The sequence below is a fragment of the Cnephaeus nilssonii genome (assembly GCF_951640355.1).
Source record: "Cnephaeus nilssonii genome assembly, chromosome: 18".
In the NCBI taxonomy this organism is placed as follows: Eukaryota; Metazoa; Chordata; class Mammalia; order Chiroptera; family Vespertilionidae; genus Cnephaeus; species Cnephaeus nilssonii.
Window position 1 is genome coordinate 26,543,631 of NC_137089.1, and position 15,204 is coordinate 26,558,834.

The window sequence follows — 15,204 nt, forward strand, 5'->3', positions numbered from 1 at the left end:
TCAAATAAATTTGAGGAGTGATATTTTAAACAGAGTTTAAAGCTTTTTTATTGCAGGACTCTGAAAGCCTTTAAAAGAATACGCTCTGTGCCTCTCAGAGAGGGATTATGATACACAGTTTTCTAAGATAATTTTTTTTTTTGTAGATGAGTTTTGATTGATAGAAGTTCATGAAACCAAAATTTAACATCTCGGACACAAATGCATTTAAGGAAATGGGTTTTGACAAGAGAAAGGCTCAGTTTTGCCTTCGTGTAGTAGGAGGCATGGATGATAGTAGCATGGCATTTCAGACTTAATGTTATTAATTTTTATTAGAATTCTAGAGGCCCAATGCACAAAATTTGTGCATGGGGTGGGGGTGTGTCCCTCAGCCCAGCCTGCACCCTCTTGCAATCTGGGACCCCTCAGGGGATGTCTGACTGCTGGTTTAGGCCCAATCCCTGCCTGCTTGATTGCCCCTAAATGCTCACCTGCCTGCCTGCCTGATCACCCCCAACCACCTCTGCCTGCCTGCCTGCCTGATTGCCCCTAACCACTCTGCCAGCCTACCTGATAGCTCCTAACTGCTCGCCTGCCTGCCTGATCGCCCTAACTGCCTCTGCCTTGGCCCCCACTGCCGCGGCTTCATCCGGAAGGATGTCCGGAAGGTTGTTTGGCTGTTCAGTCTAATTAGCATATTATGCTTTTATTATTATAGATGATTAAAACATATTATAATCTATGTTATGTTTTATTAAACCAGCAAATTTCAGGCTATTTTTTGCTGCTTCTTTTTTTTGCTGCTACTTCTAAAGGGGCAGATGGTTTAAATTAATTTCACTTTTCTCAGACATAGTAAATGCTGCCAGAAATTAGAGAAGAAGGGTCTATTTGAAATTTTGAATGGAAGATTGATTATTTAATCCATAGCATTTTTAGGAAAGCCTTAGATGTCAGTCTAATTTGATGGAAAGATAACAGGGGCTTAAAATCTTTTCATGAACCAGACTTTTAAGTAGCCAGGTAATGAGTGGTTCCTTCAACATCCTGAGCCAGTGATGCTCAGATTTAAGGTAATTAAATTGCTAGTGCTTTAAGGATGCTTTGACTCATATTAGAAAGGCCATAGGAAATATTCCAGCGTAGATAATTACATTCAGTCTGCCCATATTTTCCCTTTCACTTTTACTAGTAAGTGAAATTCTTTCCTCAAAGAGTATATCTGATGTTGATGGCTTCCTGTCTTCTAATCTGGTACTATGGTTTCCCCTAGTGCAGTGATGGCAAACCTATGACACGCGTGTCAGCACTGACACGCGTAGCCATTTCTGATGACATGTGGCCGCTGAGGCGGCCGCATGCCAAGGATGAAACATTTGACATTTGCTGCTCCTGAGGATGAAACATTTGCAAAATAATGTTTTTTCCTCAAAGTGACACGCTACCCGAGTTATGCTCAGTTTTTTGGTGAAGTTTGACACACCAAGCTCAAAAGGTTGCCCATCACTGCCCTAGTGTAAAAAGGCAATAGGGTGTTATGATGACAGGTTTTTATGAATGTGTTTTTATCAAATTTAGACAAGTGAAACCTGTGCTTAAGTTTTCTAATGCAAAGAGTGCAACTGAAAAATGAAAATGAAAAGCATGTTAAAATTAAATGCTATGCACATACATACTATGATATATTTTTTAAAATATCTTCCCCTTTTAAAAATCTTGATGGTTAATAAAATCTCTTACTGTACATAGTTAACCTACTTTTTAGAACTAATTTATCTTTCTGTTTTATTATAGGTGGAAAAACTAATCAGCTGAATCTCCAAAACACTGCAACAAAAGCAATAATTCAAGGTCTTATGCCAGACCAGAATTACACAGTTCAACTTATTGCACACAATAAAGACAAAGAAAGCAAGCCAGCCCAAGGTCAATTCAGAAGTACGTATTTACAGGTCTTAAAGTGCCACCATGGGATCTGTCCCAGCTCTGAGTTTGAATCTGTGGTAAATTTTGGAGCAGGTTAAAATTCTAAATTGTTTAGATTTGAAGAGATCTTAAAAGACATTCTGCACAATCTTCCATGAGCTTCTTCTAACACTATTACTCTTCTTCTGCCTCTTGCTTCACCCATTCACTGTCCTTTAAGTTTTAGTTTTCAAATGCTATCCATGACAATGTCTGCTGAGCCTTACCCAGACATCTCATCTATCCTGCATAGAATAGATGCTCAATAAATATTTAACAAATGACTGAATGGATGATGCCTACACCTCCTCTATAGTATCCCTAGTAAGTGCCAATCCACTCTGTATAAAACCAACCTTTACAACAAGGAATTTAATCCTTTCCAATAACTAATCAGTTGACATTTATGTTGGCTAGGTCCCATGATAAACAGATTTGTGAACAAATGCAACATGGTAAGTCTTAGAGAGAGATTCAGGACTCCATGAAGGGTGGTTCTCTCTCTGCCCCAGTAATGGGCTGGGAAGAGAGTATAGCTTCATATTTGAACTAGTTCTAAAGTAGTAAGTTGTGTAAACAGAGAAAGGGTGGGGCATGCAGAGACATTCTAAAACAGGACAGAAAGCTCTGAGGCAGCCCAATCTGTGTTGGTACCGTTTCATTAGAAAGCTTTCCCTTAAATTGAATTCAGAACTTGTTCACACAGGCCCTAATGCTTCTGCCTTTCAGGAGATACTCATTCATTCATTTTTTTAAATATAAAAATGTATATTGCTTGTCTACTAAGTATAAGCCCCTATTCTGGCCACTGGGACATGACAAATGCCTGTCCCTGTGGACCATATATTCTAGTGACTGGAGAACTACACCAACTTCTTCTTGGAGGTGGCCTTTCAAATGTTGAGGTCACAGCTTTGCATATCATGAATGCAAACGGAGAGGCCCATCCTGGTTAACTTTCTGGGTAACTTCATTGTTAAGATAGATTTTTAAAAGAACCCAATTTATTACTAAGAACGGTTTTAAACATTTAAAAAAAATTAGCAGAATAGTACAATAAACCCCTAAGTATCCATCACTCATTTCAACAATAAGCCATTCATGGCCAGTCTTGTTTCATCTGTTACCCCACTCCCCATATTATTTTGAAGCAAATCCTAACCATCATTTCACATAACGATAGCTTTTTAAATCTTGCCACTGGGATTAAATCCATAAATCTGTAAGGCCCTGGGTTCTAGAACTGTGTGTGCAGCAGTGTTTATCTGATTTTCTATCTCTCCCTCCCTTTTATTCTTTCTCTTCTAAATAATGTTTTATGAGACATATTTTGTGATTTTTTTTTTAATTAAAAAAACTCCACAACTTTTGTTAACCTGCTATCTCTTGAAACTTCTGAACAAAGATGATTGGTAAGTCTTTCTGTCAGCAGGGCATACATACATTTGAAATGTTACATTGTTTTGAAATTTGCATGGTCTGGAAGCCCAGAGGAAGGTTTTTAATGTTACTTTCAATATAAAACAGCCTTCTGTCTCAGTTTATTGGCACTGTGCCTCAGTTTCTGGCCTCTGACATTCCTACATGAATAAGCAAAACAACTTGTCTTAAAGTTTGTGAGAAGCAGTAAAAGGGACGAGGAAAATGATCATTTTACAATAGTCTGAAGGTATTGTGATTACTGATTTCACATATTTCACTGACTGGGCAGCCTAAGAAACGCAGGTGGCCTTTAAAAGGTTTCCCAATAGCTATTTACTCTAAACACTTAAAAGAATATGCCTTTGTTTTCAGCTCACTTAGCTCTGCTGAAATTATCTTAGTGAAACAGTCTAACTGGTTCGTTGGATCAATTATATGTAAGCTTATATTTTTTAGCTATGTTATTTTTATTGGCAGGATAGAGAGATTAGTCCTTCCCAAATAATGGTTTGTAAGAATGAGATTACAATAACTTTGGATGGCTTCCTTTTCTGTTTTGCATTTCAGTTACATTTTTGCTCCCTGTGAGATGGAACTAAAGCCTGTTTTCCCTCCCCTGGAAAATTTTCATGGGTGGATCCAGGAAAATGATGATCCAGACAAATCCTGAGAATATAGGTTTGGAATTGTGTAGGGAATGGAATTCTTTATAAGTCCATCTTATGAGACAGGGAAGCTTAAGAAATAGTCTTTGTGTTTTGAAAACAAAAGGCATGTCTGGTGTGTGTATTTGACCAAGCAGTTCAACCATGTCTAGCTTCAGTGTCCTCATCTGCGAATGGGGGTGATGACAGGTGCCTGTTATCGTGTGGGTTAGCTCAGTTCAGCACAGAGTAAGGAGCACAGTAGCTACTATTATGATTAATGCCACTTTGCTTTGATAGTCTGTTTTCTACTGATTTCCCCGCTGCGTGAGGGAGACAGCAGTTTCGTGTGACATATGTGTTACATCTTATATGTGACCTAGTGGCTCAGGTCAAGGTGACTGTTATTTTTGCTTGTTCACTTATTGACTGGCCAATGACCCTATTTTGGAAAACTTTCTTTTCAGCCCATTTTCCTCTTTGGAATGGCGTTTTGCTTATCTCTGCCTGCAAAACCTTGCTCATCTTTCAAAGTCTGGCTCAAATGTCATTTTCCCAGTGTCGTTTCTTGAGTCTTGGGAATTATTCTTTCTCAAACCTAGTTGTACTTTCTGCACTGTTCAGCATAATTTTTCTCATATTAAAGTTGCAGTTTTGTGTGTTTTTTTTTTACAGAGGATTTAAGCAATTGGAGGCCATGGCCTATGTGTGGGTGGGATTGAAGATGTAGATTTGGAAATTATCCTAAGAAGGGTGAGAGTTAAACTTGTGAGATAATAAAATTGTAGGTGTGGCATACAGAGATGCAAGGCAGATTTAGTATGTCATGTTTTAGGAATGGAAACAGAAAAAAGACCCAAAGAATGAGAATGTTAAGGAGGGTTCAGAGGAATGCAAAAAAAAATCCAAGGATAATGCCTTTGTAAAACCCAAGGGAAAAAAGAATTTAAAGAATGGGGTGTTCCATATAACCCAGCAGTTCCACATCTGGGTATCTATCTGAAGAAAATAAAAACACTAATTCTAAAAGATATATGCACCTCTATCTTCATTGCACTGTTATTTATAATAGCAAGATATGGAAACAACCTAAGTGTCCATTGGTAGATAAATGGATAAAGAAAACACACACACACACACACACACACACACACACACACATTGAAATATTACTCAGCTATAAAAAAGAATGAAATCTTGCTATTTGGACAACATGGGTGGACTTAATGCTAAGTGAAATAGACAGAGAAAGACAAATACCATATGATTTCGCTTATATGTGCAATCTAAAAAAAAAACACACAAATGAACAAACAAAAGAAAAAGAAACAGACTTATAGATACAGAGAACAAACTGGTGGTTGCCAGAGGGGAGTGGGTTGGGGGATGTGTGAAAAGGTGAAGGGGACTAAGAGGTACAAACTTCCAGTTATAAATTAAATAAGTCACAGGAATATTATGTATAACTAGGGAATATTGTCAATAGTATTGTATTTTATTGATTTTTTTTTTAGAGAGAGAGGGAGAGGGATAGAGAAATAGAAACATCAATGAGAGAGAAACATCAATTGGCTGTCTCTTGCGTGGCCCATACTGGGGATGGAGCCCACAACCCAGGCATGTACCCTGACCGGATATCAATCCCATGACCTCTTGGTTCATGGGTCGATGCTCAACCACTGAGTCATACTGGCTGTGCTCAAGGGTACTGTTTTTAAATATATCATTGGTATTGTGTGTTTGTGTTTACCACCCAAAGTCAAGTCTCCTTCTATCACCATTAATCCACCTATTACCCTCTTCTACCTCCCTCACTCCACTTTGGTAATCACCATACTGTTGTCTATGTCTATGAGGTGTTTTTTTATTCTTTGCTAAATTCCATCACCTTTTTCACCTAGCACTGCAACCCCTCTCCCCTCTGTCTGTTCTCTGTATCTATGAGTCTGTTTTTATTTTGTTTGTAAGTTTATTTTGTTCATTAGATCCCACATATAAGTGAAATCATATGGTATTTGTCTTTCTCTGACTGACTTATTTTGCTTAGCATAATACTCTCCAGGTCCATCCATGCTATTGCAAAAGGTAAGGTTTCTCTATTTTTTATGGCCAAGTAGTATTCCATTATGTAAATGTACCACACCTTTTTTATTTATTCATCTACTGATGGATACTTGGGTTGCTTCCAAATCTTAGCTATTGTAAATAGGGTGCCTATATTCTTTTGAGTCAGTGCTTCAGGTTTCTTTGGATATATTCCCGAAGTGGAATGGCTGGGTCATAAGGCAGTTCCATTTTTAATTTTTTTGAGGTAACTCCATTCTGCTTTCCACAGTGGCTGCTCCAGTCTGCTTCCCTGCATCGCCTATCCTCCAATAAATTTACTGATTTCTGTGAAGTGAATGCAACAATTAAATGAAATGTCTTGCCATCAGATCACTTCTGCCTTTTCACAGGGCATTTGTTCAGAAACTATTGCCATTTGGTGGTGGTTTCACTGACTCAAACAACTTAAGGTACCAACAACAGTAGGAGGAAAGTTCCTGTGGTGTTTTAACCAATGGAAAGTAAAACTAATGGAGTTCATTGGACTGAATGAATTTAAGGACCAAGGGCATTCTGGGTACCTGAATAGTTCATAATGAAAGTGATAAAGAAATACTATTTATTGCTAGGAAAACTTGTTTTGAGTTTGAAAGGAGAATATTATGGGGCTTTTCCATTGAAGATAGAACAGGTCCAAATGAGGATAGCCATGGCTAAGATCTTTTTAGAACAGGGGCCAACTCATAGGTCTTGTCCAGAGACCCGAAGATATGGCTTGAATCCCGTGTCAACACTTGATGGTTTTATGAGATTTTTTTTTTTTTTTTTTTTTTTTTTAGTTTTTAGCCTCTTGGTCCTTCATTCCCTCATGTATGATAATCATGCTCATTTTATAGCAGTTTTGAAGGATTAAATTTATTTGCTACATCTGGCCATAATGAGTACTTGATCAAAGTAATTTCTTAAGTGTATTCCATACCTTCTCATGACAAAGGTGCAAAAAATAGTGCTTCCAATCTTTGGGAATGAGATTCTATTATGGAGCTAATTTCTACTTAGTACTCTCAATATTTGCAACGGTTTTAGTAAAACTCACTGAATATTTTCTTTTAGCCTTAAACATAACATGTTGCTGTATTTCTACTTTTCTTCCAGTTAAAGATTTGGAAAAAAGAAAGGATCCAAAAAACAGAGGCAAGGCGGACAAAGTAAATGGGAATAAACCATCTGTACCAGAAGGTCAGTTTTTAAAGTTTGCTTATACTGGGGGCTGAGTTGTTTTAATAACACAGGCAATGCACACACATGTAGCTGTTGGTCCCATCAGAAGATGGGATCTAATGTGAAAATCTTCCTCAGCCCCATTTCACGCCTCCTTCCTTCGTCACACATATTAACTGTCAACACTTCCCTCTCCCTTACTCTCCTGTATTCAATACACCTCCAAGTTCTAGCGAATTTATTTTCTATTGACATACTGACAGAATCTGTTCATTTCTTTCCATGTCTATTGCCAACACTCAGCTAAGGTTCCATTTCTTTCTTGGCATGCAGTATTTTTTTTAAAGCAAAATCTCAATGAATTCTCTACCCAGAAATTAGAGCAATCTTCTCAAAATAAATCTGACCCTATTTTCTCCCTACACACACCTTAAGACCTCCTCAGTAGCTTCCTATTGCTCTTAGAATAGAGACCAGAATCCTTAGCAAGACCTCTAGGGCGATATCTCATAACAAACCTACCTTCCTCATCTAACAACTGAATGCTTTCTACCCACTGGCTTCCTTTCAAATTCTTTAAAGACCATGGCCTCTCCCATACAGTCATAGCACCTGTGTACTCTCTGCATGGAACACTCCCCACATCACCACTCTGCTTAAATATTTTTTTCCCTTTCAAAGCTAAGTTCAATCATTACTTTCTCCTAAATATTTCCTAACCTTTCTCCTCTATTACAGGCCCTCATACAACAACTAACTTCCCTTAACAGCATTTGTTGTAATTTTATATTTACTTGTAATCTGAATGGTTGCATTCCCAACTAGACTGTGAGATCCAAGAGAGCAAGAATTGTGTCTGTTTTTGCTCCTCATTGACTCAGTATCTAGCAGTTTCTGACACACAACAAATTTCCAGTTAACATTCAGTGAATAGAAAAACAAATAAATTGTCTACTAAAAATGTTACCTACTAATAGGTAAAAATGTAATTTTTATAGAATTTGCCCCTGTTCTTTTCAACCTATGGCATGAATTTCCAGTCACGTTTCTGGGAATATACAAATGTACATATATGGTCTGCCATATTGCATTTCCTGTACTGGGCATCGCTTTGTCACTTTGAGGATTTTCCATGTTATTGCCATTTTCTATGCTCCCCCCATATGCCTTATTTATTTAGAATTGATCAAGTTTTAAAAAATATATTTTCCTCTCTACTCACCTAGAAGGTTTTCAATCCTTTTGTTTTTTGTATGATTATAATTAACCTTTTAATATGCATATAAAAACCAAAGTTTATAACTAATCAATGCACAATTATACAATACTTTAATTATCTAATTTTTTACACAATTCATGAAATATACATTAATTTTTATTTATTTTTGTCTCACCAAGGTATTATATTTATAACTATTATAGTAAGTCATTGTTTAAATTTTCTCATGTTTAAAAATTTCTTTGCCCATCTTTCCATTTGTATCTCCCACCTTCTCTATGTGTTTAGTTTCCTTTAGGGAAGATTTGTGGGGGTAAACTCATTTTACTCATACAAAAATATATTCACCCATACTCTTTGTTGAAGAATTAGCTGGGTACTAGGTTGAGTGTTGTCTCTGATCATTTGGAAGATATTTCACTATGTTCTGCCTTCTAGTTTTGGCAAGTCTGTTGTCAGTCTAAATGTTACTCCTTTTCAGGTAATCTCTCTTTTCTCTTTGGATGCTTTTTAGGCTTTGTCTTGATTATTCTGTTGTTTCACTACAACGAGTCCAGTTGTAGACATCTTTGTGCCTTCAGAATCAAGATTCATCTTTCACCAATTCTGGAAAATTCCCAACCATTAGCTCTTCAAATATTCTTTTTCTCAATTATCTTTCTCTGCTACACCCTGAAATTAATCATTTTCTCAAGGAGTCCTGTTTCTTTTCATGAAAAATTTTACTTAGAAATCAACGTGTGGGTGCTAGATGTGCTTATTGCTTCTAGATTGTCATTGCTTCTAGGCCCACTTAGCTGAAAATACAGGCACACAAACACACACACACACACACACACACACACACACACACACACACACACATATACACACACACCATTATTCCTTTATCTACCTATCTATCCTTTATCTTATTTGATCTTATGTCTACCTTATACCTATATTACAGGGTTCATTATAATCCCCTCTTTCTATATTAAATTTCTGTTTTTAGGAATTCACAAAAACATGAGACAGAATCAGTCATTCAGAAAATAATCGTTGGAACACTTGCATTATACCTACGCATACAATTATAAGATTTCCCTGAGGGCAAGGGGATGGGATTCTCTTAGCAAAAGACCTCCAGTTTTCTCTTTTCCCCACCCCCACCTCTCTTGCTAAGACAGTTTTAAAGGATTTTGATACCTTTTTCTGTTGGCCTCCAGCAAATTTTATTATTCTTAACCTATAAATTCCCCAGTGGTAAGAAATCATAGCTCTGCCTTAAATAAGTTTTCAAATGTTCTCGTTTTTAAGAGAACGTGTAGCATATATTTTTTCTTTTTAATCAGATACTTTTCAACTATGAGCACTGCTATAGATTTTGGCAGTCTGTTCCCCATAGGTATGCTTGGGCTTGTCCAATTGATACCGTTTTTTCTTGTCTAAAAATTTTCTGTTAAACATCTTGTTTCTATACCTGCAGGGCTGACTGTTGGTATCAAATTAAACAGGTGGTTCAGTCTTAGAAATTGCAAAATGTCAGGATCTGTTTGGTATTGAGAAATTGGAATAACAGGGATGATTGAGTGGTTGTATATTTCAGAAAATCACCTTGAACAACCAAAGTAAACATATAGTAAAATCATGTTCAAATTATATAGTCAAATCAGAGCTGAAAATAATTGCAAATGTAATATACTGGCTTCTGGAGATGAGGAAATTTTATTTTTAAATAGTGATGGTTAGGCAAAGTACTGTTTCTTGGGTTAGTATTAATTTATGATAAACAGGAAATAACCAGAGAATTGTACAAATAAACTTTTAGAGCAAACTTTATATAAAAGTATTTAAAAAGGACCATATACTTTCAAAGGAAATAAAATCCATTTAGGTATCTTATATTGTGATAGGTAGAGTTTGGAGAGGGTAGACAGGAAGAGATACTAAAGGGGATGGGGATAAAAACAGAGTCAACAGTCTCAGAGATGGGAATGTTGTTTGGGGGAATAAGAGGAATTTCATTACAGGCAAGTGAGAAATAAATACAGATCAAGTGGAGTGGAGTTATGGAGAGCTTTGAAGAGCACAGTGAAGAGTTTAGGCTTAACTTGGTAGGTGAGGGAGGGAAGAAATAATCTTAAAATTTAGAGTTGGAAGGTACTTTGAGAGCCATGTAGCTCAAGCAATTGAGAAGATGGTTGAGACTCTTTATCCATGCCATCAAGGGTTAACCAGCATCTGCTTTTATTGACAAAGATCTCACTGTTTCCCAAGGCAGTGGTCTATGGAAATCTCGACTGTTAGAAAGATATTTCTTGAAATGAGTTGAAATCTGTCTCCTTGTGGGCATACAGAACACTCCTAATCCCCTTTCTGTATGACAGCCCTTTTAATATTTGAAGACAGCTGTCATGTCCTCTCCAAGAACCTTGCAGTTTATGAGCAAAGGAGAAATGTGATGTTTACAGGATTGTAAGTTACTCTTGAGATGCAGGGCTCTGAGTGACAGAAATGTTCTTTTGGCTGAAGTTTAGGGACTTGGCATCTCACATCTGCAAGTTGTCATGGTGTTATTTATCCCAGGTTGGATATAGCACAAGTGGGTATGACTTTAATTGCGAGGCTTGGCAATCTTCCCTTCCTCCCTTTTTTTCCCCTCCTTTTTTCCCTTTACTTTCCTCCCTTCCTTTCCCTCTCTTCCTCCCTCCCTTTCTCCTTCCTTTCCTTTCAAATACTCTTCTATGATAAGAGTTGAATAGCCCAATAGCTAAGTGGTTCAGGCAATGGAGTCTTTTCTGGATTTGAATTCCAACTTTTCTATCTGCCCAGTGTGTGATGATAGGCTAGTTATTTAACCTTTCACATTACTTAACCTTTCTTAATTCAATGGAGTGAGAAGAACATCTATCTTAAAGAATTAATATCTGGCTTAAATGGAAAAGATATATACAAAACATTTAATGAAAGCAGTCATGAAATGGTAGGTCATTTCATTCTTGTAAAAAAAAGAAAGCAATGAAGAGTGTCTACCACAGTCAATAAATAAATGTCTGTATTCATCAGGGTTCTCCATATGGAAATAGGATCCATATACATATGGAAAGAGATTTATTGTAAGAAATTGCCTCGTGATTACAAAGGCTAGAAAGCCCCACAATTTGCAGCTGGCAAGCTGGACACCCAGGAGAGCTCATCCTATAAGTTCCAGCCTGAACACTGGCAGGTTCCATATCCAAGAAGACCAGTGTTTCAGGTCTAGTCCAATGATACAGCTCAAGTCACCCAGGCAGGAGCAGTTCCCTTTTACTCAGCCTTTTTGTTCTATTCAGGTCTTCAGTCAGTTGGATGAGGGCCACCCACATTGGGGAGGGCCATCTGCTTTACTCAATCTACAGATTCAAATGTGAATCTCATCCAAAAACACAGACACACTCAGAATAATGTTTAACCAAATGTCTGGGCACTGCATGGACTAGTCATGTTGACACAAAATTAACCATCACTATGTAATAGATTTCTTAGAAGTAAGAAGTTCTGCCAATGCCCAGCTGGTGTGGCTTAGTGGTTGAGCACCGACCTATGAATCAAGAGGTGGCTGGTTCCATCCCCAGTCAAGGCACATGCCCAGGTTTTGGGCTTGATCCCCAGTAGGGGGTATGCAGGATCCCCAGTAGGGCGTATGCAGGAGGCAGCCCATCAATGATGTTTCTATCTCTCTATCCTTCTCCCTTCCTCTCTCTCTAAAATCAATAAAAACATATTTTAAAAAAAAGTTCTGCAAAGAAAAATAAAACAGAGTAAGAGAAGAGAGTGATGGGAAGTGCTGTTTTAGATTGGTAGTCAGCCATCAGGGATGCTATGAAAGTTAAATCTACTCCAAGGCTGGACTAATGAGTACTAATTTCACTCTGATTAATGTGAAATCAGACTCCTACTCCTCATCTGCTAGATGGACAAATTGTAACATTAATACAACAGGTAACTAGTGGCCATCCATTATGTGAGGACATCTTCTATGGTAGTGGCAGTGTGGTATGATGGGAAAGGATATTGGACCAGACATTTAGAAGTCCTGATATCCAGTTCAGGCTCTGCCAGTAACCACTAAGCCATTCACTTGTCTGTCTAAACCTCAATTTCATTTTCTGAAAAATGAGAACAATTAATGGCTCTCCACAAAAATGTTGTATTAGCGGTTCCAATGTATTTAAAAAAACCCTTTTAGAACCAAATCCAGTGATGCAGCTGAAGCCAATCTTGAGAGCGAGCTCTTGGTTTGAAAACTTGAACTTAAGTGCAAAATTGTTCTGTGACCACAGTTTTCTTTCAGATGTCTTGGTTTATGAATGGTATACCTAGATATTTTGCTAGTGGCATAGAAAAAATAAATAATCCAGAGCCACTAAATGAATCAGACTAATGCTGGGGAAAATTATTGTGAGATTTTTCTGATTGCATATTAAAATAACATGAGTAAAAATAGTAAGTGCTCGCCTTTCATTCAGCTTTGCCTCCAGCATTGGAAAAGTATCAAGGAAGACAGGCAAAGCTGATACCAACTCCCTGATCCCTAAATAACTGTAATCCACTTTCCCAGTGTAGTCCTGGAGCAGGAGAGACCACATTTAATTCAGCCATCATGGTCCATTTTTCTAGGGTTCTGCCAGACAGATGAATTACTATGTAAGAAGAGAAATTCTTTTTCAACAGCACAGTTCAATGTAGTTCACATTCATTGATGAGCTACATGCCAAGAACTGAGCCAGACAAAAGGGATCAGAATATAAAACACAAATTTATTACCTCTCAAGCTTACCTCTTACCTTTCATAGTCCGGGAGATAGAAATGGAAACAAATCATAATAGTCCAGTGCTAGTACAATAAATCAGGTACAAATGCAGAAGCAGTGAAGAGAGGCAGGTGAGGTTGAATATAATGATGCACATAACTTTCAGATATAGAATGTTGGCAAATGATTAGCTTTCCAAAGCCCCCTCTTGATGTACCTCCAGAAGGTATCCTATCTAATAAAATAGTAATATGCAAATTGACTGTCACTCCAACACATAAGATGGCCGTCCCCATGTGGTCAAAGATGGCTGCCCCCATATGGACACAAGATGGCTACCACAAGATGGCCTGCAGGGGAGGGCAGTTGTGGGAGATCAGGCCAGCAGGGGAGGGCCGTTGGGAGGGACCAGGCCTGCAGGGGAGGGCAGTTGGGGGCAACCAGGCCTGAAGAGGAGGACAGTTGGGGGCGACCCAGGTCTGCAAGGGAGGGCAGTTGGCGGGGACCAGGCCAGCAGGGGAGAGCAGTTAGGGGTGACCAGGCTGGCAGGGGAGGGCAATTAGGGGTGACCAGGCCAGCAGGGCAGGGAAGGTAGGGGTGACCAGGCTGTCAGGGGAGGGCAGTTAGGGGTGACCAGGCTGTCAGAGGAGGGCAGTTAGGGGCAATTGGGCTGGCAGGGGAGCAGTTAGGCGTCGATCAGGCTGGCAGGGGAATGGTTAGAGGGTGATCAGGCTGGCAGGCAGAAGCAGTTAGGGGCAATCAGGCAGGCAGGCAGGCAGGCAGGCGAGCGGTTGGGAGCCAGCAGTCCTGGATTGTGAGAGGGATGTCCGACTGCCCTCAAGGGGTCCCAGATTGGAGAGGGTGCAGGCTGGGATGAGGGACACTCCCCCCACCACCACCACATCCATGAATTTAGTGCACCGGGCCTCTAGTAGAATATAATGGGGATAATTCCTTCCAAATGTTATGATGTTTGTGTTGTAGCCTGTATATTGGGTGCTTTCCTTTGACTGCATTCAGCTGCTTAGCTTTTATTTTTTTTAACACTACCTGTATTTTCAGAATTATCTTTTGCTAAAGACCACATACAGTCACTTTTTTAGATCTCTTCCATTTTACTTGTATCCATTTGTGTGTGTTTATTTAGTTCTGTATATTTTTTCACATGTGTATGTTTGTTTATCCACAAGCACAGTAAAAATGCTAAACAATTCTATCACCATAAATATCTGTATGTTGCCTCTTTATAACCACATCTATCTCCTTCCCACCCTCCATCCTTAATCCCTGACAATCACAAATTGGTCCTCAACTTCTAAATTGTTTTTTTTTTACTTAAAAGGTATTATATAAATGGAATCATGAAGTAGTTAATCTTTTGGGATTAGCTCTTTTTTTTCAGGTGTGTGTATTGGTAGTTCTTTTGTTTTTATTACTGAGTAGTAAGTAGGACATAGTATGGATGTACCACAGTTTGTTTAACCATTAACTCTGAAGGACATCTAGACTAATTTAAGTTTTTGGCTATTATGAATAAAACTGCTATGAACATCTGTGTACAGTTTATGTGTGTGTGTGTGAATGTAAGTTTTTATTTCTCTGGAATCAATGCCCAATAGTGCAATTGTTTGTTTATATGGTAATTTCATCGTATACTTTTTTAAAGAAACTGCCAAACTGTTTTCAGAGCAATTATACCATTTTATAGTCCCATGAGCAATGTCTGAGTGATCCAGTTTCTATGCATACTTTCCAGCACTTGTTGTTATTACTGTTTTATTTTTAGCTATTTTGATAGGTGTGTACAGTGAAAATTCATGGTGGTTTTAATTTGTACTTTCCTGATGGTTATCAGTGTTGAACATCTTTTCATGTGCATACTTGCCATCTGTATATCCTCTTTTCTTCTATTTTCTTCTTAAAAGTTTCT

The 15,204-nt window shown here is 38.2% G+C and overlaps 1 protein-coding gene across 4 annotated transcripts in view; it reads left to right on the plus strand.

The window, feature by feature from the left end:
* Positions 1 to 15,204, plus strand: part of COL14A1 (collagen type XIV alpha 1 chain) — a 183,273-nt gene that overhangs the window by 23,857 nt on the left and 144,212 nt on the right. For all 4 annotated transcript variants that reach the window (XM_079796342.1, XM_079796344.1, XM_079796345.1 and 1 more), the window contains exons 4-5: positions 1,777 to 1,920; positions 7,215 to 7,298. In XM_079796342.1, the coding sequence (XP_079652468.1) occupies positions 1,777 to 1,920; positions 7,215 to 7,298 (228 nt within the window). The remainder of the gene's footprint in view (positions 1 to 1,776; positions 1,921 to 7,214; positions 7,299 to 15,204) is intronic.